Source organism: Drosophila kikkawai, chromosome X (genome assembly GCF_030179895.1).
Source record: "Drosophila kikkawai strain 14028-0561.14 chromosome X, DkikHiC1v2, whole genome shotgun sequence".
Classification (NCBI taxonomy): Eukaryota; Metazoa; Arthropoda; class Insecta; order Diptera; family Drosophilidae; genus Drosophila; species Drosophila kikkawai.
Window position 1 is genome coordinate 15,715,508 of NC_091733.1, and position 22,570 is coordinate 15,738,077.

At 38.7% G+C, this 22,570-nt stretch overlaps 3 protein-coding genes across 12 annotated transcripts; 2 read left to right on the forward strand and 1 right to left on the reverse strand.

The window, feature by feature from the left end:
- Positions 1–8,636: 8,636 nt before the first annotated feature.
- On the reverse strand, positions 8,637–9,089 carry LOC108080068 (uncharacterized). The gene has a single exon (XM_017174651.3). The coding sequence runs from the start codon at positions 9,043–9,045 to the stop codon at positions 8,749–8,751; it is 297 nt and encodes a 98-aa protein (XP_017030140.1). The 5' UTR covers positions 9,046–9,089; the 3' UTR covers positions 8,637–8,748.
- Positions 9,090–10,132: 1,043 nt separating this feature from the next.
- On the forward strand, positions 10,133–11,744 carry LOC108080001 (uncharacterized). The gene is made up of 2 exons (XM_017174567.1): positions 10,133–10,821; positions 11,507–11,744. The coding sequence occupies exons 1-2, from the start codon at positions 10,133–10,135 to the stop codon at positions 11,742–11,744; spliced, it is 927 nt and encodes a 308-aa protein (XP_017030056.1).
- LOC108080021 (decapping and exoribonuclease protein Rai1-like) lies at positions 11,351–18,675 on the forward strand. Of its 10 annotated transcripts, none has more exons than XM_070288388.1 (6): positions 11,351–11,835; positions 12,023–12,137; positions 17,319–17,754; positions 17,806–17,953; positions 18,002–18,209; positions 18,264–18,675. In XM_070288388.1, the coding sequence occupies exons 2-6, from the start codon at positions 12,087–12,089 to the stop codon at positions 18,444–18,446; spliced, it is 1,026 nt and encodes a 341-aa protein (XP_070144489.1). In that variant the 5' UTR covers positions 11,351–11,835; positions 12,023–12,086; the 3' UTR covers positions 18,447–18,675. The 10 variants fall into 10 exon arrangements, with proteins under 10 accessions (XP_070144489.1, XP_070144488.1, XP_017030082.1 ...); XM_070288387.1 differs by having other exon boundaries at positions 11,353–11,835; positions 18,261–18,675; XM_017174593.3 differs by lacking the exons at positions 11,351–11,835; positions 12,023–12,137 and adding an exon at positions 14,495–14,583 and having other exon boundaries at positions 18,261–18,675.
- Positions 18,676–22,570: the final 3,895 nt, after the last annotated feature.

A 22,570-nucleotide genomic window follows, 5' to 3' on the forward strand; every position in this document is an offset into this window, starting at 1 on the left:
TTAAGTTTCTATCAAAAGTTTTCTTTGTGAAATATACATTTTTTTAATTTTAACACCCAACATAGCCTCATTTACCCCACTGTGCTTTGCCTGTCTTTGGGCTAACTGTGGCTGGCCCTGGGATTGCCTGTGACAGTGGCTCACATCGTTTTGGGGGGGTGGCATGATGGAGGCGCCTGCTAAAGTTTTTTCGCCCGGCAGCAGCAGCAGAGTGAGGGGCGTGTCAGATTGGCTGCCTTCAACAGTGGAGCCTGCATAACACAGATATGAAAATAGGTTGGTGTCTTTTACTGAAATTATTCAAAAATTTCAGTGGAGTGAATAAAATTCTCTTGATTGGACAGCATATATTTATCAATTTAGAAACAAATTCAATTTAACAAAAAATGTAAGAAATGTTTTTGCATTCTATAAGAAGATTCTTCCAGTTAAACCTTTTTGTTTGCCTGGCTTCTGTTAGGGAATCTTTACTGTAAATTGTTATTCCGTAATTCGTTTGATTCCTTTTTTGCTTACGCAGCTTATCATGCATTCCACGGGATACATTGTGTCCTTGGCCACTTGTTGTCATATACCTCCCCCTACCTATCCCCCTTGGCTGGCAGCCTTACTCAGTCACCAGTCCCCCCACTTGATCCTCTTGACTTTTGAGCCGGGCCCAGAAAACTTTCTTTAATTTTAATCAAAAAACTTTTTGTTGTTGGAGCTGGTGGTCCTCGCCCTTTGTGGGCGGCTGGAAAAAAGCGTTTAATTGGACAAGGGAATACACACTACAAACAATCAAGCGGCGGGAAACGGGAAATGTTTATGAAGAATGAAAATGAAAACAAAGTGAATACAAGCTGACAACTAATTTAATCAAATGCAGAACAGGATATTCCTCTCGCTTCGATCTCAGCGGGAGGGGAGGAGGAGAGGCATTGCCTTCCACCCAAAGAGATTAACATATTTTACAAGTTTTTGGTATCTCTGTGACTTTGTAGGCTGTAGGCTGAGACAGAGAGAAAGACATGCATAGATAAAAAGGCAAAATAAATTATATATATACGCAGTTTTGTTTTTGTTTTCGAAAGAACAAAGTAGCTCTGACCATATCTGAAACAATAATAATAATAACAAGTACCTACGAGTGGGGAGCAGCAGCCCCAGCGGAAAAGTATCTCGCAGATTGACAGAACCAGACACAACCAGCAGGTGGGTATGCGTTTGTGGTACTACCTGTGAGCAGCCGTTGGAGTATGAACATCATCGTCTAATCAGGACAGAGCTATGCACGCTGACAGGACAAAGGTTCTGGCTCTGGCTCTGGCTAGTTGGCTTCTTTGATTTAGAACCTGGATCCCCAGCTTGAGGATTGGCGAGGATTGTGTGTAGGGAAACGCATTCAACCGTTCGCAAAGCGCCCAAAGCGCACAACAAACGAACAGATGAATAAACAAACAAACACGGCCAACAAATGAACAAACATGACATTTATCTTGGCATAAATCACAATCGCAATCGCAAAAACCGAAACCTGCAACTGGCAGTCTGCCTGTGGAATTAGACCGTAGTCGACAGGGGCTAACAAACTGCCAAATGCACACAGGAAAAAGGTTGCCTAATAAACCCCACTATACAGCCAAAAACCCTTCCAAAGTCCAGGAGAAAAACCAAAACAAAAAAAATATATATTAAAAAGAGCTGCTGCAGCAGTAAAACGAGAAACAACGAAAATTGCTCAGTCAAATGAAAAACTATTTAAATGCAATTGCTGGCCGAGCGTCGATTTGTTCACTGAATATTTTGTGAATGCATTCCGGCGGTGGTCACCACTGGGGGGGGGAGGAGTGGAGTCCGGAGTAGAGGGTGTCCACAGTGGCGGGGCAAGTAAACATTACGAAACCAGTTAGCAGATAGTATAATTTCCGCTATCGGCGTTTGTATCCGGTGGAACGACAAGGAATACCGGCCAAATGCAGGACACTCTAGACTTTGCAACCAAAGGAGTAGCAAGGATAGTAGGGGTCGACTTAAGAATACCTTAAAGATATTTACTCCAAGATATAGATAATATTGTTGGGTCTCTCCAAAGGACCTTCTGGAAATCTGAATAGACTTGTGGCACAGAGGCTGCGCGCAGGTTTTACTGTTCCTTATATACCCCGAATATACCCCTGCAGTCCGCCAGTATCCTGTAAAGGCATTTCCCCTGGAATAACGGCAATTGGCAAGCTTCGAATGGGAGCCATGCCATGAATAAGTAAACGAGTGCTGGGCACTGAGTGCCTGCAATTGGTGCCATATAATCGCTGCATCTGTTTGTGCTCCTTCGCCTCCATCGGGTTGGTCATTCAGCAGTTGTAGTTCCAGTCCCAACTACATACCTAAGCCGTAAAGCTTATTACGAGTTTTAGGTACCAAGGAGCTCCGGCTAGTAAGAGTCACCTCTATTTTTTCCAAGTGCATATCTGAGTATTTTTGTGGTGCCGCATAAATATTCGTTCAATCGGCAATCACAATTGTATGTACATTCAACTTTTTGTGGAAGCACAAGTGGAATTACCATCTAATGGGAGCTTTGAATAGTTCCAGTTTGAATAATTTACAACTGGGACAGGCAGGGATTGAAGGAGGAGGTCTTTCCAAGGATAGGAATATATCTTTAATTTCTTGGAATAAAAAAAAAAGAATGTTCTACCATGAAGGTTTTGGTTTAAATAATTTTAACTATATTTATAAATACATTCAAGAGATCGTCAGGTGTTTTCTCTTTTTAATTTTCAGAGAGAGTTTGAAGCTACAAAAAAAAATATCCTTTTAAGTTACGCATCTTATTAATATTATAACCATTTTATTAAATTTTATTCAAAAATCCTGAGTAATTTTCCCATAAAAAAAAATTAAGGAAAAATCTTAAGATGTCTTTTTCGATTCAGTATTTTCCGATTTTCCCAAAATATGCAGACTATAAGCTTAGTTCGAAGTGGCAACTGAACGCCAAAAGGGGGCAGGGTGGCAAGGAAACTCTTTTAGTTTCTATCTGCGACTGGCACCAAAACAAAAAAAAAAGTAATGGCAACGGTAGCTATGTGGAAATTAAAGGGGAGAGAGGAGGCACGGAACCCGAGCCTGGTGGTAATTGACGCCCACAAAGAAAGAGGCGGAATAACTGGGCGGTGGGCGGTGGGCGGTGGGTGTTGGGTGGAAAATGCTGCTGGCGATTGGGTAGCTGCTTTGGCAAGCCATGTAAACCAACCGCATCCCATCCGAATCCCAGTTCCACCTCCACTCCCACTCTCACTCCCGGGCTGAATCCCAGCCTGCTGCTGCTGCTGCTGCTGCCATCAGTCGACGCAGTCAAGTGTGCAACACTTTGGGGGCATTCGCAGCATGCGCGGCAACTTTGCATCCCGCTTGCTCCCATTTCATGCCTTCCTCCACCCCCCTCTTTCATTTCTGAGTCGACTCGAGTTGAGTTGAGTCGAGTCACTCACTCAGTCAGTTAAGTTTCCTGCCCCAGCAATTATATCATTTCCCCGATGCCAAGTGGGGAGTCTCGTTTCATTCGTGCGTGAACGAATTTAAGCTAATTTGCACATTTTTCATATTTTATATGAATTAGTTTGTGCCTCTGTTTTCAAGTGTCTGTGCCAGTAAATGAACACTGACCAAAAAAAACAATTTTATTTACTTAATATAATAATAATAAATGTTAAAATAATGTATTTTAAAGTAGTGAAGACAAAGGCATTGAAATATAATAAATATTCAAATAATATCCATATTAAAGTACATAATTTTCATTTGAATGACATATTTATATATTAATTTTATGTATTATGATTTTAGAAAAATAAATAAAAACTAAAGAAAACTCATAGCTTCCAAAAAATTTAAAAATTCATCTTAAAATATGTACAACCTCACAAAAAAAATTAAAGTTTTTATGTAAGATGTAAGTTTTCTTGAAATTTCTGTTATAAAAATTTTATATCAATGTTTTTATTATTTTAATTTCATTAAAAATAAAAAACAAATTAAATATTTCACCAGTATTAAATATATACATTTTTTGTATTTTGAATTTAATTTGTAATTTTACTTTTACTTGTAGTACTTTTTTCTTCAACTGTATCTTTTACGATCTTTCTTTTCAAGATCCAAAAATGTGGCATTCCAACTCTCCACTTGCCAACTGAAGCGTTGTTGATGATTTTTGATCAGGAAGCGGAATAGGGATCACATCCCACGCAGTCTGCCGGCAATTAAAACCCGATTTAAATAACATTAGCGAACATTTTTCAGCTAATAACTTCATTTACTTGTTATTCAAGAGATAAGGTGTAATGAGGGAAAACTCATCAGGTTGCATTTCATTTTTTGATGATTTCTTTGAATGCTGCCAATAAACACAAATATATTATATTATATATGTTATGAGTAATTGGTAAGCTAAGATAACAACCTGAATTTGAAAGATATATTAACTTAAAGTTCCCTAAAAACTATATTTTCTATATTTATTATGTTATGAAACTTTTAAGTTTTACTTTTTCCCAAATATATATTATAAAATGATGAAAAAATATTAATATTAAATGAAATATGTAGATTTATTAACCTTATAAAATAAATTAGCTAAGATAGATTTCAAATTGTAACCTGCAAGGGTATACAAACCTAAACAAAATAAAGCTAGAACTATTTTATATATTTCTTCCATTTTATAAGACATTAAAGTAAACGTTAATTTAAAGACAGTTTTTAGTTAATCTACAGAGAATTTTATTTTTACAGGACTCATTACTTTTATTTCATTAAAAACGAGTCAAGTGTCCCTGAGCCTCGGGGAGCCTGCGTCTCAATGGAATGAATCAAATTTGTGACTCACGCTCTCGCTTCCTGCCAGCCCACGTGTGGTATGAGTAATGAGTTTCCAGCGCAAATAATGAGCATCGGTGTGCTAGCTACGGCTGTAAAAAGAAGGGGTGGAAACGGAAATGAAGATTAAGCTGGAGATGGAGGCGAATGCGACGAGCCGGCTAAGTAGCGGAAAACCTTTAAATGACCCATAATTTATCCTGAAGTTTCGCGTTTGTGAAATATTCTATAAAATATGATATTTCAAAGTACAAAGTTTTCAGCCCGATTTTTGATTTATTATTTATTTTCCCATCAATATTTTTCCCTTGGAGTTAGGTATTTTTTCGAGTGAGAGGTCAATAGGTTACCAGCGCCTTCTGGCCAAAGCCAAAGCAGAAGTACATAAAGTTGGCAATGCAATTTCCTGGACACCTTCCACAAAACGACAGAGTCCTCCTCTGCACCAACGTGTGTCTGGGGTTAAAAGTGAACAATTGCAAAGTGAAAATGAAATTTCAGTTTACGAAATCATTAAATTTGCATCGCAAATGGAAAGTGCCAAAAAGCCGACTTCCCCTGGGCTAATAAGTTACTTAGTTTGCAACTCCTCTCAGCTGGTTGTGTCCTTTTGGGTTCCTTATAATATGCACTGAAATGGGGGGCAACAGGAAGTCCAAGTTCCGAAGGTCAGAGAGTGATAGATAGGAGCAGCAAAGTGGGCGTCAATGTTAATGGCTGGCACGTAGTTCAGTTTTTGGGTAGCAAAAGGAGGCACTCACTCACCTAAAGGATCCTCCCTAACACACTTTTCCTATTCGACTTTGCCTTTTTACATATTTAATGAAATTATTTTCAACAATTTATAATTGCCACGGGCCGAGTCCTGCGAGGACCTGCGTCCTGCCAGCCTTATCCTTGCCAGCGTTTAGTTAAATGCGCCCCGGGGAGAGTTTTGCCGGCAAACAAATTATTATAAAGATATACGCCAAAATATGTATATTTCTATATGTAGATGTAGTAGTATCCTTACCAGGAACACCTGGATTCAGGATCTGTGGCCCGCTTCCCGTGTCCCCTGGCGCCAGTTAAGTCCTGGACTACCCTGAACGATAAACAATCTAACTAATAAGCCTCTGCATCTAATAAGACGTGGCCGGCAACGGCATTGTAGACAAGGACATTCACCTCGTTACAAGGCCCTCGGATAAGTAATTTCGAGCGAGAGAATTTGCTAAATGAAGTATAAATATTTGGCCAAGAACTTGGGCAAATTGAGGACGGCTTCAGGAAAAAAATAGTCGCAACAAAGCTGCCATAATGGTTGATTAAAAAGGTTATGACTATAATAGAACTTGTAGTAGAAAATGTAACAAAATGTAAAGGAGTGCCTTAAAACCCCTACCAATATATATTCTCACATATATCTTTGGTTATTTTTGGCATGTGCCCATAAATAGATCCATAAATAAATCATACTTTGCCGTTTGAGCTGGGGAACCTTCTGGCTTTCGATTTGGCACGTAATTCACCAATTTGGTGAGTGGCTGAAAAAAGGCTTTTGAATTTTTAATTGGACAGGCATTCGTGCGTGTGGAATAGAATGGATGCCGGGTAAATGTTGTAATGATAACAATTTGGTAGCTCCTCAACCTATACTACCTAGGCATATATCCCTTTTGCTGGGCTTGTCGGCTGCTTATCATTTGACAGCCTCCTGGCTGCGGAGGAGAGAAGTGAAACCCTTATCAAAAGTGAGGGGACGTCACATTATATTGAGCCGAAATCAGTTTACAACACGCGTGATGGGGGAAATGCCAGAACAAACACGAACGGAAAATCTATTTCGTATTTACCCATTTTCCTTGTCACATTTAACTAAGGGAAGCCCTGATGAGGGGATCTGGATTGGGATTGGGTTTGGGTTTGGGCTTGGGCTTGGGCTTGGGCTCTTGTTTTTGTTCATTAAAACCTAAATATCCCACACACAAAAGGCCATCAATCAAACTTGGCTAATAATGCGAATATCAGCGACCTCAACTCCTTCGAACAAATTCCAGGCTAATGCCAATAATTGGCGCGGACCGTGTGTCCTTTGACATTCATTAAAATAGTTGACTCGAGGTTTATACACTCGAATTTAATTGGATATTTTGGGTTTCGAATGGATTCCTTTCTGTAAGTTGGGCTTTCCTAATTACTGCATACATTAACCACGCAGCATCTAAAGATTATGATATATACATATGTGTTTTTTTTGATAATTAGGCGAGCTGAAATTCACCGAAAGTGGGCAGCCGGTGATGCAGCTGCTGGATGCCTCCAAAAGATGCACAAAAGCCTCCGCCGGCAGCATCCAGCTCATGAATATTCATATTCCCCGGCAGCAAAGGCACTGAGACAAAATATTAATACGTTTTTAAATCGAAATTTAAGTTTTAAATATAAAAAATTAATTAAATACATTAATGAATAAATAAATACATTAATAAATAAATAAATATATAAATAAATATATAATAAATTAAAAATAAATAAATAGTTAAGTAAATCAATACATAAATAAATAGAAAGGCAAGTAAATAAATAAATTTAAAAAAATACATAAAATACTTACATAAATAATAATGAATAAAAACTTTAAATAATAAAAAATATATAAAAATAGTTGTAAATAATTAAATAAATAAATAAACAAATGAATAAGATAACCAAATAATAATGCATAAATAAATAATTAATTAGATAAATATATAATTCAATACAAATTTAAATAAATAAATAAACAAGTAAATAAAATAAATTCAAAGGCTCTTAAGACATTATATTACATTTTAATTAGCTCTAAGGTATTTTTTTTTCTCAGTGCAACCCGCAACAACGGCATTAGCAACATCTCCAACAGCACCAGTAGCAACAACAAGGACAACAGAGTAACGGTAATGGTAACGGTAACTGTGTGCAAATGCATGTCCGGGCAGTGCACTGCAGTGGGCCAGCGAGTAGGTTGCTCCTGTGTGCGTGCTATTAGTAGCTGTCACTCGTAACACGTACATATATGTACATACATATGTACATACATATATGTATGTACTATGTTCATACTAAATTCATTTTTTGTTGCGGCTGTTTTTTGTCCTTATTCCTTAAGAGCCTCGCCCTCCTCTCCCCCTACACTCATACACACACACTCAATGGGGGCTGTCGTCATGTTTTTGCAGAGCGTTTCATTCTTTTTGTTTGTTTATATTCTTTGTTATATTATTTTTTTCCCTTATACGTTTTGTTGTCGTCACTGTTTACTATAAAATTAGCATATGAAAGAGTTGATAACGCGGCGAGTGAGGGGCCTACATAGCTGGACTGAGGAAAAACTAACAAAAAAAAAACGGGTGTTTAATATGTTTTTAAATTTCAACACAATATACATAAGGTTTACGGTTTAAAATTCTCTCACTTGAAAGTGTATATTTATATTAACATATATATATTTAAATATATTTAGTAAAAAGAAAGCCTTAGAAAATTCCTTGTTTCTTTAAAATTATTAATTCCATTTCGAAAATAACGTTAATTTTGATATATTACAATTTTAAATATTAAAAAATATATTAAGTATAGATTTTATAGGTAAATATCCAAATAAATAAGCCAAATTTCATTCAGCTAACTCAAAAACCTAGACTAGTTCACATAGTAACGGGCTAGATCGACTCGGCTGCTGATACTGATCTAAGATATATACTTTAGTGGCTCGAAAATGACTCCTTCACAAAGATTATAAGACAAACCGGTAAAAATTAATCGATTTATTTCCAGATAAACACACTTAAACATTCTTCACATATCTGATTAAAAAAAAAAGATATATATATTCATCTATATATATGTACACATTCACAGCGCCTACGAGAAGCAGTGACAACTATTCTTCTTGCACTGGCCAATCCAGTGACCTTGGCGCTTGCAGTATCCGTGGCACTGGGGGTGGTGTGGGTGGTAACGCGAAAGCTGCTGGCATAGAAGCGGATCCGCCTGAACGTGGCGCACCTTGATGGAGACTATGCCCGGCGGCTTGGCCACGGCCTCTTCCCCATTGTCCAGTTCGTTGGCGTCGGGCTCGGGACTATCCACCTCGGAGGGTCTGGCATCGCCGAGGAGCAAGGCGGCTAGGATTAGGCAGACCAGTAGCAGTAGCTTCATTGCGCTTGTCGTCGTCTTCTAAATGGCAAACAAACGACTGAATGCGCAGTTCCCACCACATCGCCCTTCCGGGCCAAGTCTCACTTGGTGCTGCTGCCGCCGCCGACGGCTTATCTGCTGCCCCTGTTCCAGCCCCAAGGTCAAAGCTCAGCTCTAATCAACATTGATGCTGGCCGCTCTGCCTCGGTCTCAGATTGAGTCTGGCCATGGCCACATAAGAATATAGGGTGACTAACGCTGGCTATTATTGCGATTACCACTGGGGCGTGCTCGGTTATCAGCTTTATTTCTTAAAATTCTCAACTGTTTCTGCTGAAATGCCAATTGGTTATCATATAAATAAATTATAATTAATTTGTGATTCCTTATAAAACAAAAAAATAAAATAATCAATTCTACGGCTGTACATAGTACTGTATATAGTATTAGCGCCGCTAATGTTCCTTCATACATGAAGCCCATCGACTTGTTGTCCTGGTTCGGTGGCCTTATTGGGAACCTGGTCGGTTGGGTTCACTTGCAAGCTTCTCTGGATCTTGAAGCGCCAAACTTGCTTTAGATGCTCCAGCGTAGACTCCTCTACACCTGCCACCTGAAAGGCACTGGACAAGTTGGCAATCACATCGTCAATCACGGAATCCTTTATCGTCAAGTTCTCAAATTGCGGCAAAGGATTCATATTTAAAAAAAAAAACCTTCAGATGTTTCTTTGTAAAATGAAAAATAGTTGGCAGGCCACGCTTCCTTTCTCCTTTTCAAATTGAAAAACCAGTGAAGAAAAGCTTTTCAATCGACTGTTATCGATTGTTGCCGAGAATTCCAACTGCTTTACACTAAAGACATGTTGTCTGTGGGAACTCGAGTTTTGCATTTGTGAAAAATCTTAACCGTTCCACACAAATGCACTGAATGGGAAGACAGTATTAAATTGCATTATTTCCAATCGTTCCAAATGCTTTCGAATTTGAATGTGAAACCAAACTGTTGGCCTCCATCCCTGGATTGCCAATTTGGAGAAGGAACAGCGTGACCTGCCAAGAAATTTTCATTTTCAATAGAAACTTAAAAAAATTCGAAGAAGTCAAATATGAATCCCTTGCCGGACTTCGAGACCTTGATGATTAACGATTCCGTGATCGACGATGTGATTGCCAAAATGTCCAGTGTCTTGGAGGAGGCGACGCTGCAGCAGTTGAAGCAAGTTTGGCGCTCCAAGATGCAAAAGAACCTGCAGGTAGAACCCACCGACCAGGTTCCCAATAAGGACACCGAAACCCCCGATGACACCACCAAGAAAGACGTGAAGGAGGAGCCTGTGCCACTACAGCAGGCATCTGACAACGTGACCAACAAATCTCCAAAACCCATCCCTGTGACCGGTGCCAATCCTCTAGGGATCAAGTGGGCGCTTCAGGAGATCGAGTTGCCCCCACTTCAGGTCCGACGCACGAATAGGGCTATTGGACATGCCTTGCAGCTGGACGGTGGCCTGGCACCCATCAAGGAAGAAACTTCGGAAGAAGACGACGATGAGATCGAAGATGAGTTGCCACAGCCAGAAGCTCGTGGCGATGACGAGTCTCTCAACAGTGGCGACGACCCCACCGGCGAGGATGCCGTCAGAGACGATGCGTTCGAGTCGGACAACGTGATCGCGTGCCAATATAATAGGGTCTCCCATTACTGCGAAAAGTGGAAGTTCGAATTCCAAGACGGAGTGATGCACCTCAACGGCAAGGACTATGTGTTCAAGCAAATGCGCGGTGAGGCAAATTGGTAATTGCAGAAGGACAACTAGAAGGAGATGGGCTTCAAGAATGAAGCAACACCAACTTATTAGCTCTTAAGTTACTGAAAAATACAAAAATTAAACAAAATCAATAAGCAAGGCATCCTGAATTCTGCCAAGTATATTTTATAAATATCCATTTACATTCCATATCACATGTACTTAACTCAAATGAAGATTATATCTGTTCAGGCAGGTCATTACAATATTTAAATATGCATTTGTATACCTATGAAGTAAACAATAAAAACTACATTCTGTGTTTTATGAATAAATTATTAAACAAAGTCTTGATCTCAGTAGCCTTGACCATTTTTCGGTTACTGTCAAGTAATGGAAGCCAAACCTTTTGCTGTTTAGCTCAGTCAAACATTTACTTTCGTTCAGGCAAGTTCTTTTTTGTAAAGCTTATTTTTCAACAAAATTCAGCTTATTATTCAGCTTTTCAGGCCAATTATAAAATGTATAAAAAAGTATTTAAGATTCCTGCACACAGTCCTTCATAATTAAGTTTCCACAGAGTTGAAGATTTGGTGTATAGGGTAGCAGAGATTTCAGGACTTGGGCTTTTCCCAAAGGATCTGAGATAAATTTACCTTTATCGACGATAAATTAATTTGTGGGTTGACGTATGCTTCGTCAACCACTCTCACCGAACAGTCCTTCATGCAGGTTTCCAGGATGTTTCGGCTCGTTCACACCACCACCACCGCTTTTCGAGGACATTGACTTTCACCAGTGCTTCACAGAACCTGGCGAAGGTCAGGCACTTGAAGGGGGGGAATATTGGAAGGGTGATACGCAAGACGAAACCTCTGGTATCGGAGTTTCCGCAGATGATAGGCACAGCTCAAAGGCACCACCGGGTGTCGAGACACTGAACTGGATAGTCTGTCGTCGTCAGGATTGAAAGGGACATCCAGGCTATGCTTGCTCTCACCGCTGCTGTGGTTGCTTCTCCTGCTGCAGCACTCTGCGCGGAACCTTCGTAATCAATCTGGGTGAGTCACCGCAACCGATGTCGTCCAGAAACTTTCAACCTGCAAATGAATTTATCGTCGGTAAAGGGTAAATCCTCACAGATTTTCGCTAAGAGAGATTTTTGAGGGTTCTCGAGAAACTTTATTTTGAGACAGTGTATCGGAAATATTTCTTGTAAATTTTGTTTCATATTGAACATTTTTATAGTTGGTCAATGGCAAGAGAGTGATTTCCAAGAATAATTACTAAATTTACAAGCATAGATAAAAAAATGTATGACTATTGCCTGAAGCAAAAGGATGGGGCCACCCGATTGACACAGGTAATAACATAACATAGATAGCTTAAAACAATAATCATTTTTAATTAAATAACATTTGTTTATTTATTTTTCCACTATGCCCGAGGCCATCTTCACAAGGCAAAAGCTCAATCCTTTCTGAGACTTCTGGGGGGACACAAAGGGTCCTGCTAGAAGGAGGCGGTTATTAAAAAGATGCCAAAGGGCTCATGCTCTTTCCACTACTACCCAGCTTACGGACTTAACTCTATATGAGACCCAAATATTTCTAAAAAATATTAAAATTAATTTCAAAAAAATTAAAAAAATAGTAAATCTGTATATGAAAATATTGAATCACTAGACTCGTATAATTCGTCTTTCTATTTCATTGTTCCTTTAAAATTTAACAGGCTAAACTTTATGTAGAAAGGGAATATTATAGATTAAGCTAATCTCTAAAGTAAAAATGATTCACAAATAATATACACAAGTTGTAACTATTTTTCCCCGACTCTAATTGTCTCGCTAAAATGTATAAATGTTGAGCTAACAATTTATGCGGAAATTTGATTTTTATGTTCGTGAAACTCCCAGCTTCGTATTCCCCGGCCCAGCCTTTCTTTCCCCCCTTTGCATGCTTTCTCCAGAAGTTGGTTAAATTGATGGGCAACGGACAAGCAGTTAAAGGAACATAAAAAATAACATTTCTTGGGTAATTTTTGGCGCACACCCATGACCATACATAAATATTTACAAACATACATTCAGGACCAAAAAACACGCGAAGTCGAGTCTCATTTGTTTTAAAATGCAAAAACCATAACAATAATCATAATAATATTACACAATTATGATAATAATAACAGAGCTTAAGTGTAAATATACTGGAAACATCTGCCAAGAAGCAGACCCGACCTTCCCGTTCCACCAGGGAAAAAAGCCAATAAAAAATAATTTCCGTCTCAAGTTGCTTTCCGTTGATGACAGTTTGCGCCAAAGAAAAATTCCAAAAGCTGGGCCAATCTCGTCCTGGTCGAGCCTGGAAATGAGAGCCATTTTAGGGTAAGGGCTTCACCTCTGGGTTATACCGATCAGGCTTCCCGTCCTCGCTTTCTCCTGCTCCTGCTCCTCCTGGGCCGAAGTTTATCTCTTTTTCCAAACTTATTTTAAATTTTAAAATTTTGTATATTCAAAATTAAACCGCGTAGCCTGTTGTAGTCGACACGACCCCTCTTTTCGGACAGGGTGGCATCCGCATTTGTCGCTAAACGATCTATCGATATGCTTTGCTCGTTTGCCATCGATAGACCTACAGTGCTTTAAAGTTTTTAAGTCTTCCTAAGCTTCCATCATTGAAGAAGGAATCGAAAAGTGAAGTTCCGAAACGCAATAAATCTCATAAAGTACCCCAGACTGAATAACAAAACATGAGAAACTTTTCTCTAAGCGTTTCAATTTCATTGCCGCAAATGGAGCGCAACGGTAGAACAACAACTAAAGAAAGTGGACTGGATGGGTGGGTGGTGTGGTGGTGGGGTAGTGGGTGATGAGCTCATTCTACACCTAGGTTTAGGCGAAACGAAGAAAACAGGTGGAAAAAATACGATGAGGAAACAATTTCTGTTGTGCTTAACTTGTTGATGGTCGAGAAGAAACATTTTGTCAGTGGCACACAAGTTGTATTTATTTTATACATTTCCCCATTCCTCTCCTTATTTTCCCTTTTAATTAAAAAAGTTTCCGCCTCTTCCCTGCTCCACCTATTGTTGTGGCTGAGTGCCCTTAGAGCCCTAAGTTCCTTGAAGGGATCAAAATCCCAGGCGTACACTTGTTGAAAGGGAGAAAGCCACAAGGTGAGCCTTTAATCGCTGCTCATTCGAATATATCACACTTGCTCTTGATCAAACACTTTGAAATATTTTATAAAATTTTCAAACTCTTTATAAAATACAAAGTTTTTTAGGAAAATCAGTTTAAAATAATAATTATAATCACTAAATTTTTTCTTAAAATTATTTGAACAATTTTTATGACTGTCATATACCCTAAAATATTTTATACAATTTTGAAAATACATAGTTTTTTGGTAATAACTAAGAAAAAAACATTTTAAAGTATTTATTAAGATAGTTCTCTCACCGTTATCAGTGTTAAAATTTATTCAAATTTATGCGGCCGTCGTAAAAATAATCAACTTAAAACCTATCGTTATCGTTGGTCTTCCCGCCAAAAATCAAATGATTTTGTTTTTAAGACATACATACATATGAAATGAATGTGGAACTGCGCACACTGCATTCATGATCTAAAATGTATATTTCGCTTATATCATTGTTTTGATTATTTTTATCGATATACGAGAGGGATCGTTAGTGGAGTTATTACTGATTGCATCAGGGACTGGCCACATTAAGTCGGGAACAGAAGCCGGAGGTTGATAAACCAACCCAGAGATATAAATATAAGAAAGTGCAAAAACAATCAGGTAATCTACAAATTGCAGAAGAATTTAATTATAATATATAATTTTTTATAATTATATAGTGGTACACTGCAAGGTAAATATCTTGAGTAACTGACCATCACACTGTATAGCTTTTCCGCTAAACGTAATCTTTTAATTCGGGGATTTACTCAAATAAATATGTATGTACTTTAAATCTGTACATACATATGTATAATTCTCGGGTATTCATCTGCAGATATTTTGTGTAAATTGATATTGAGTAAATAATCAAAGGGAACGAAGTACTCGAGTCTTGCTTATTTGCTATCTTTGCATTTTATTTTCTGATCTTGAACGAACTTCCTAGAACATCCTAAAGTTGAACGCAAAATGAAATACACTTGCAAAAATTGTTACCTCTTAAATATTAAGCCTTAATTGAAATATCATTATAAAAAATTTAATCGGAAATTGGAGTCTTGGAAAAAATAATAAAAAAAAACTATAGTTGTGCCTTTTTTTTTGTTGGCTCTAAATTATTAATTTCTTAAATTAATAAATTATTAATTAACTGAACTTATGCATATGCATGGTACTACATATTATTAGTTATTAAAAATACTATATGAAGATTTTAATTTTATAAAATTATGGTAGACCTCAGATCTCTTGACTTGCTAATTAAAATAGAAACGAAATAGTGCAATTCGCTAGAAACAACGAAAACAACACGATCGCTGGAATTTGTATTACTCGGACTCACTGGAATGTTTTTTGAGCAATACAAAAGTTCTCATTTCGTTTTAAGATTGAGAATGAATCTCACTCATTCAAAAACGCACCCATATAAATACAAATTTTGTTTCATTGTGTGAACGGCACTCACTCAATTCAATTCGTTGAGTTTAGTTCTGTATGTAATGAGTGATGTCATGCAGATGTCTAAAATGTAGTATATTTCAATATAATTATTAACATTATTTAAGTGGGTTTCACTTTAAATATCATTTTTACTTCTTATTTATTTTGTTTGTTACATCAAATGGTTCAAGAAAATAAATCTCTTCCATTCTCACTGATTTTCTAGTTTACTCTCTCCTTTGGCTTAATCAGTGGGTGGAAGATGTGTGTACTTATAGAGCAGGAGTAGAGCTGGGGGGAAGCTGTGGGGTGTTTTACGTAACTGCCATATTGGAAAGCTTGTAAACTAATTGGGTTACACTTGGAGCTACACAACGATTATGACGTCCTGTGGGTCTGCAGGGTCCTCAGCCTTCCGCATCATCTTGTTAAACATACACACACTCACGTGTGTGTGTGTGCTTACATTTTGGGACTCGAATGAATTTGGATGACATCGTCAAACAATTACACGAGTTCGCAATTAATTTGTCTCCACAATATGAGAACGACTCAAAGCCAAACTGCCTAGCCACAGGCACTACACTAGACGAAAACTTTGATAGTTTTTAAACTTTAGGGTGAGAATGAGTAGAGAAAGATTAGAATAATATAAAGAAACTCTTTGTTTATAAATTATATGCTTATGTATAGTAAATAGTTCTAAACACGAGTTTTTACTGTTGATAGCCTTCACTGCTTACCATTCCTAAAGACACTAGACCCCTCCTTCGACTTTGTTAAAATGTTAACTTTTAATTTATTTAATAATATTAATTTATTTTAATTTTTACTTTTATTAATTTAGCTGTTTTGCATTTGCTCAAAATATTATTTAATATTATTTTCAGTCTCTAACAATATTTTCAAGATGTTTTTAAATGTAACAAAATCATCAATAGTTATCAGCTCTATTAGAAATGTCTTGTTATCTAATCAAATGACAATCATGTCTTTAGACTATTCTTGAATCCTCGGACTTTCTTTCTGCAGCAACTATCACACAAAACATTCAAATGCCATAAACATTGATAAGCCTTGTCCACCTTCTAGTATGAATTACGTATACGACGGGTTGGTTGCGAAATCAAAGTGATTAGAAGAGGTCAATTCCAAGAACTGGCTAAGATAATACTAAGAAGGGGTTAAGGGGGTTAAAGGGATGACCACTGAAATCATATCGAAAACGTAGCTAGTTAGCTTCTAATGTTCAAATTAACGGAAATGACTAAACTAGCTGATAAAAAGAAACCCGACTTTCCGTCTCCCCGTCTTATCTGCTAACCATATAACATTTATGGCAATTCATAGGGCCCGGGGTTTCGAGTGGAATTCCGTGCCAGTTGGGGATTGGACACAAGCGACTCCGTTTGGCATTCTATTTGTGAACGGCGTGAAGGCAGCAGACAAATCAAAAGTGCTCGCATTTTGTAATTTTGTTCACGTTTCTTTTAATTAAAACTCAAGTAAGACCGGCAGGTAGGATGGATGATGGGTAAGGCGGAACTACAAGGCGCGGGGTCGGGCTTGTGCCCGACAAATCAAAAAGTTGCCGAGATTTCCTCGTGGCTGCCACTCTTCTCTTGTGTTTTTTTTCTGTAATTTTTAATTTCATTTTGCCGTGGCTTAATCCACAGTGGAAAGTTTTTAACCCAAGGCATTTGCCGCACATAAATCAGTCAGGAGGCGAGCCACCTGCTGTCGGTGGAAATGCGCAAACTGGCGGACAAACTGTCGGCGGACAGATGAGCCGGTGAAAAAGTCAGCCAGCCAACTATGCAAATGAGTGGGGGGAGGCGGGGCGAAAATAGCTTAAGTCAATCCAAAGTTGCCACATTAATTTGAATGCCTTCTGAATTCAATTTGTTAACCAGCAGAGCGGCATGGAGTTGACTGACATTCGTCTGCGCAGCATTGTGCAGTTCGATCCGATCAAAAAGTCATTCGAGCAGAGCCAAAACCTTAAGTACTTCCGGCAGCCAAACGATTTGGAGTACCCGCTTGATCTAAACCGGGGCTATGACGAGTTTACCCATCGATGCGGCGTCTTTCCCGACCCATTCGACCAGGTGCAGCACTACCTAATGCATGTGGATCAAACGAAGCAGGTGCTGCAGCAGACTGACTTCATTCTCCATCGGCATACACTCAGAATATTCATAGATGCCTCACCTGTGGTGCCCAGGGCCTATCGCTTTCAGGCCTTTCGTTTTAAGGGCTGCATTTTTATAAAGTTACTTGACGATATGGATAATGAAGCGGTATTACGGCATTCCTATGCCTTCAAGGCACGCCAGTATCTACTGACAGGTAAGTGATAAATAAACCCCTTTTCCTGGCTAAACGTGATCCTTTGAATAGAGCGTCTGGGGGAGGATCCCGACACGGACACACCAATTGATCAAAGGATGCAGCAGTATGGCATGTTCTCCGCCAAAATCGGCCAGTTCCGGCTGCTATACACTGGCGAGGTCACGGGCCTGTCCAACACCGAACCTCTTGGTGATCTGTAAGTCATCCAATTTGTATATTTATTTTGACTAATTTCTGTCCTTAGTACCGATCAACAAGAGTTGGACAAGTGTCGCCAGACTAACATACGGGTCGTTAGGGAGCAGATTTCCTGGCGCTCTACCTTTCGTTACGACGTTTGGGTTAGACAGGCCTATTTGAGCGGCGTCCATCAACTGGTTGTGGCCAGCTTCGATGACCACGGACAGGTGGTGCGGCCAATCGAAGTGGAATCTATGGAAACCCTGCTTAAGGTGCGTACTTTGTGAGTAGTATGTGTATGCTGATTCTCACTATCCGTATAGCAGAGCGATAGACTAAACATCGGGAACCGCGTCCAGCGTATACACCAGTTCCTGGAGATGATCAGTCAGAAGCTGGAGGATCTCGACAATCCGGCTGTGAGCGTTAGGTTCCAACTTATCGGCGAGAACCTGGTCTTCGAGGAGGCCCTCGACACCGAGTTTATTGATTATGTAAATCAACTATAGACGTTGCTCGGTATACATACTAAACCAAACTATATCAAGCCATAAATTTACATGGTATCAGCGACGCCATAACTTCCTTCGACAACATAATATAATGTCCTTGCATATGAGTACAAAGGATGTGATTAAAATTTAAAACCATGAAGAACCATAAGTATAGCTCTGAAGGGCAAAGCTAATATTATGTTTATTTCAATAAATGTATGTACTATATCCCCATAAAACCAGATACGTTTCAAAATCTTATATATTTTTTCAATTTCGAATAAAGGCAGAAAATTAAAGCTTGGAAAATATCGATTTTAACATCGATTAAATCGATTATTTGTATTTTGATTAGGTGAAACAATTGATGTATTGACATTAATCCTTTCCAGAAATCTTGAACCTATCATTTCTAGCCCTGGGGTAACCTTAAAGCTACAAAATTTACTGTATCTAAAGGGAAGCCGGACCATAGAGCCACCTCCATCTCCACCTTTGTTTTGGCCTGCGCCTCGACCCTCGCATCCACATCCGCATCCGTATCCGTATCCTCAGCCTGCTCTGCTGCTGTGCTATGCTCCATGTGCTCCTTGTGTGTGGTCTGTGATTAAAATGATATTTTCAGACAATGTCAAACAGCGTGTGACTAATGGGTCTATGGGTTGTCCGAAATGTCTGTTATTACTTGATAAATCTTGTCGGTCACACATTTTGGCACGGCACAATGGCCAACACACACACACACACACACGCACACGCAGCCGGTCGGGTGTATGGCCATATCCGTGTCCGTGTCCGTTTGTTTTATGCAAATCCTTGGCCCCTGCTTGTCTGCATTCAGCTCTAATGACAAATGGGTCAAAAATTTGCGGCTAATGACACAAATATGCTGGTTTCAGGCTATAAATTGTATGCATAAATAAAGCAAAAAAAAAAAAAAAAAAAGGGGCGACTACTTATGATTGAAGACCTGAGGCCTTGGGACCGACCTCTGTGTGTGTGTGCGCCCTTTGCCATTAATCAATGGTCAAATAAACATGAAATTTACGTAAATTGACATTTGGCCATCGACTGGCGATTTGACACGATTTTACCCACAAAAATCGGTGGGTCTAAAGACCAATAAATACACAAAATAAATTGGTATATAAAATATATAGTTAAATATATTTGATGGGTCCTAAGAACGAACAAACGTAAATTTATAATATATATTATAAGAAGAACTTTGCAAAATCTATAAAAATATATATTTCATTGTTACGTTTAGGGTAATTTGGTCATGGACCAGTCGGTTTAACGACCATTATAATAGGGAATATAACAAAATAAGGTAGAAAATCAAATTAAAATTATATTATAAAGGGTCCTAGAATATCCTGGGATATTTCAGGAACTTGGCTATGTGTTAACTTGGCTTAAAGGAAGTCATTCAAGGCGGTGATCTGCCTTCAAACCCAAGAAAGAGGTAAAATAAATTAATTGAATACAAAAATAAATCAGCAAAGACTGTAACTTTTACATAAGTTTAAATAAAGAAGACTACTATCAACCCTGGGGTCCTTTGTAGAAACTCTTTCTAATTCTAGAAATTAATATGCCATACTTTTGGATACCAAGTGCCATTGTGTTGGGTCTGTATAAATATGGCTATCTGTGCGAGTGCACACATCCGCTGACCAGAAGCCAGAGCACACTGATTCGGATTCGGATTCTGATTTAGACTCTCGAGGTTCAAGGGATGGGACCTAAGCAAATATGCAGCGAGCGTGACAGCAGGTGGATGGGCGGGCGAGCGGAAACGGAAGTGGAAGTGGAATGGGGCTAGTCACGAAGTCATAGCGCATCAGGAATTGCCTTTATTTGTCTTCATTACACTGGCATCTCAGCCTCCAAAAAAGAAAAGAAAAAGAAGCCAACCAGGAAATTCAAATACGCTTACGACTCCTCCGAACCACAATCGAAGTTCGAGACCATGTACACTCAGAGAAATGGGCTAAAGTGTAAAATAAAACCAGTAAATCTAGCTACGATTTTGCCAGAATTTTTATTTCCTGTGCAACAGACACTCAGTGGCATTGTTTTGCCAGCCTTTTATGTTTCTGTTTCGCATTCTTGCTTTCCTTTTGGTTTTCGGCGCTCTCTTCCGCTCCTTTGACTCGCCAGATTAGGGACATGGCTGGGGTTTGTTCGGCAAGTTTTTTGCGGCTTTGCCTTGATAATCCCAAATCCCACGTCCCTTGCAGGACATCAAGGGCATTAGCATGTGATATGTGAGGCAACTTCTTGCATTTTTTTTGCGATTCGAATTTGTATGTAAATGGGTTTTTGGCAAACGCCAATGCCCACTGACTTTATGGAACTTGGCCAAAGTTTTGTTTCGGTCAGAACTTTGGCAGTGACAATCCTATCTCTCTCCTTCTGGTTTTTGTTTTTCTCTGAAGCTTCTTAATTAGCAGGCCGAAGGAGTTGCGGCACTTGCGGTGTTTCAGGTGCCGGCAACTTAATCAAAAATTCGTTGAATGAAAAATCCCCCCCCCCCCAGCAGAACGCTCTATTCATCAACTGTTGCTTTTGCTTCGACAGCAGCAGCGGGGCAGCCATAAAAGGGAAAAGCCATTTCGAAATGTATTCCGCCGGCACCATTTGTCGTCAGCATAAGCGGGATCAGCTGAAGAGAGTGGACTTAGTGGGGCGTAATGAAAGCATAGCCTCCTCCCCTCTTTTTGGGGCCAGGTCCTAAGTCAACACCCTGCTGGCCGGCTCACTTCCGTTTCCGCCGTTGCGCACCTTTCGCGGTAATAAGCTGCAATTTTATTATTACATTTGCCCCAGTCTGTGCGTGGTAATTTCAGATAAATGAGAATACATAAACAAAGAACTCATTAAATTTCGGAGCCACAAAGTAAGTCTCCATTCTCACAAATCTTTTGAAAATTTCAAAAACTGTTCTATGACTCGATTCAACCTGATCTCAGGTTTTTCTATTTTTTCTAACTGAAGATTATCTACCTTTTTCCGAATCTCCTTGCCAGAGTAAACCATTGTTTGATTTTATAATAATTTCACCTTGGCATTGAAGCGATTTACACTTAAAACTTTAAGTCCTGCCTGGTCTTGAGCCTCATTAGCATTCTGGGGAGGGAACTGGGAGAGGATTCCTTTTGTTTTGGCCACGACTTTGCATTGCCAATTAACCAAGAGAGCCTGGGGGAAGAGCAGGCAGGAGATATTGTAAGAGGGCAGGGAAAAATATCCATGAAAAATTGATTTAATGGTAGGGAAAACAAGGGCTAACCTAGGGCAGCCATTAAAGATATTACAGAAAATCGTAAAACTTAATTGAAAGTGACACCAAAGTAAAAACAAAATATCTATAAACTATTAACTAATTAAGATAAAGTCAGTAAATAAGCCAAAATTAAGCAGGTTACCTCAAGAATTTAGAACTTTCCATAGTTTAAACAATTTGGTTTGAAATTTAAATTGAATTCTATATAAAAAACTATAATTTATATTTTATAGTTTATAGTTTTTTTAATATAAATTTTAATTTAAATTTTACACCCAATTTTTAACATTTAAAAATCACCTTAATCAATGGTTTTCAATAATCCTTATTTAATCCAAACAATTCCAGCAGTTCAAGCTTGGGGAATACAATAAAAAAACAAACTACAAAATGAAATTATTTTTTAGTGCTGTCTGGTGGTGGGAAAAGCGCAAGAAAAGTGCTGGAAAAAATACGAGCTAAACGAGAGAAGAGAATGGAATTTCGTTTTCATTTCCTTTTTTTCCGGCTGCTTGACAATTTATGAACTTTCATTTGTCTTCTGTTTTGGTTTATCTCGGACATGCTCGGGCATGATGAATGTTGCCTAGAACTTGCTTGTCACCTCACCTCCGTTTCCACCACACCAATCCCCCTCCCCCCCTCCAAGCCAGACTTTAAAACGTTAATTATTATTTATGTTGGGCGATAAACAGGAGACTTTGCCAGGAATATTTCCGCGTGTCTGGGTTTTTCTTTTTTCAACTAAAAATAAATATATTTAGAGGTCATTTAACAATTGATTTTTGCTTAAAATATATTTATAACTTCATTAAGGTACATATAGGTTTAATGAAATTAGTAAATG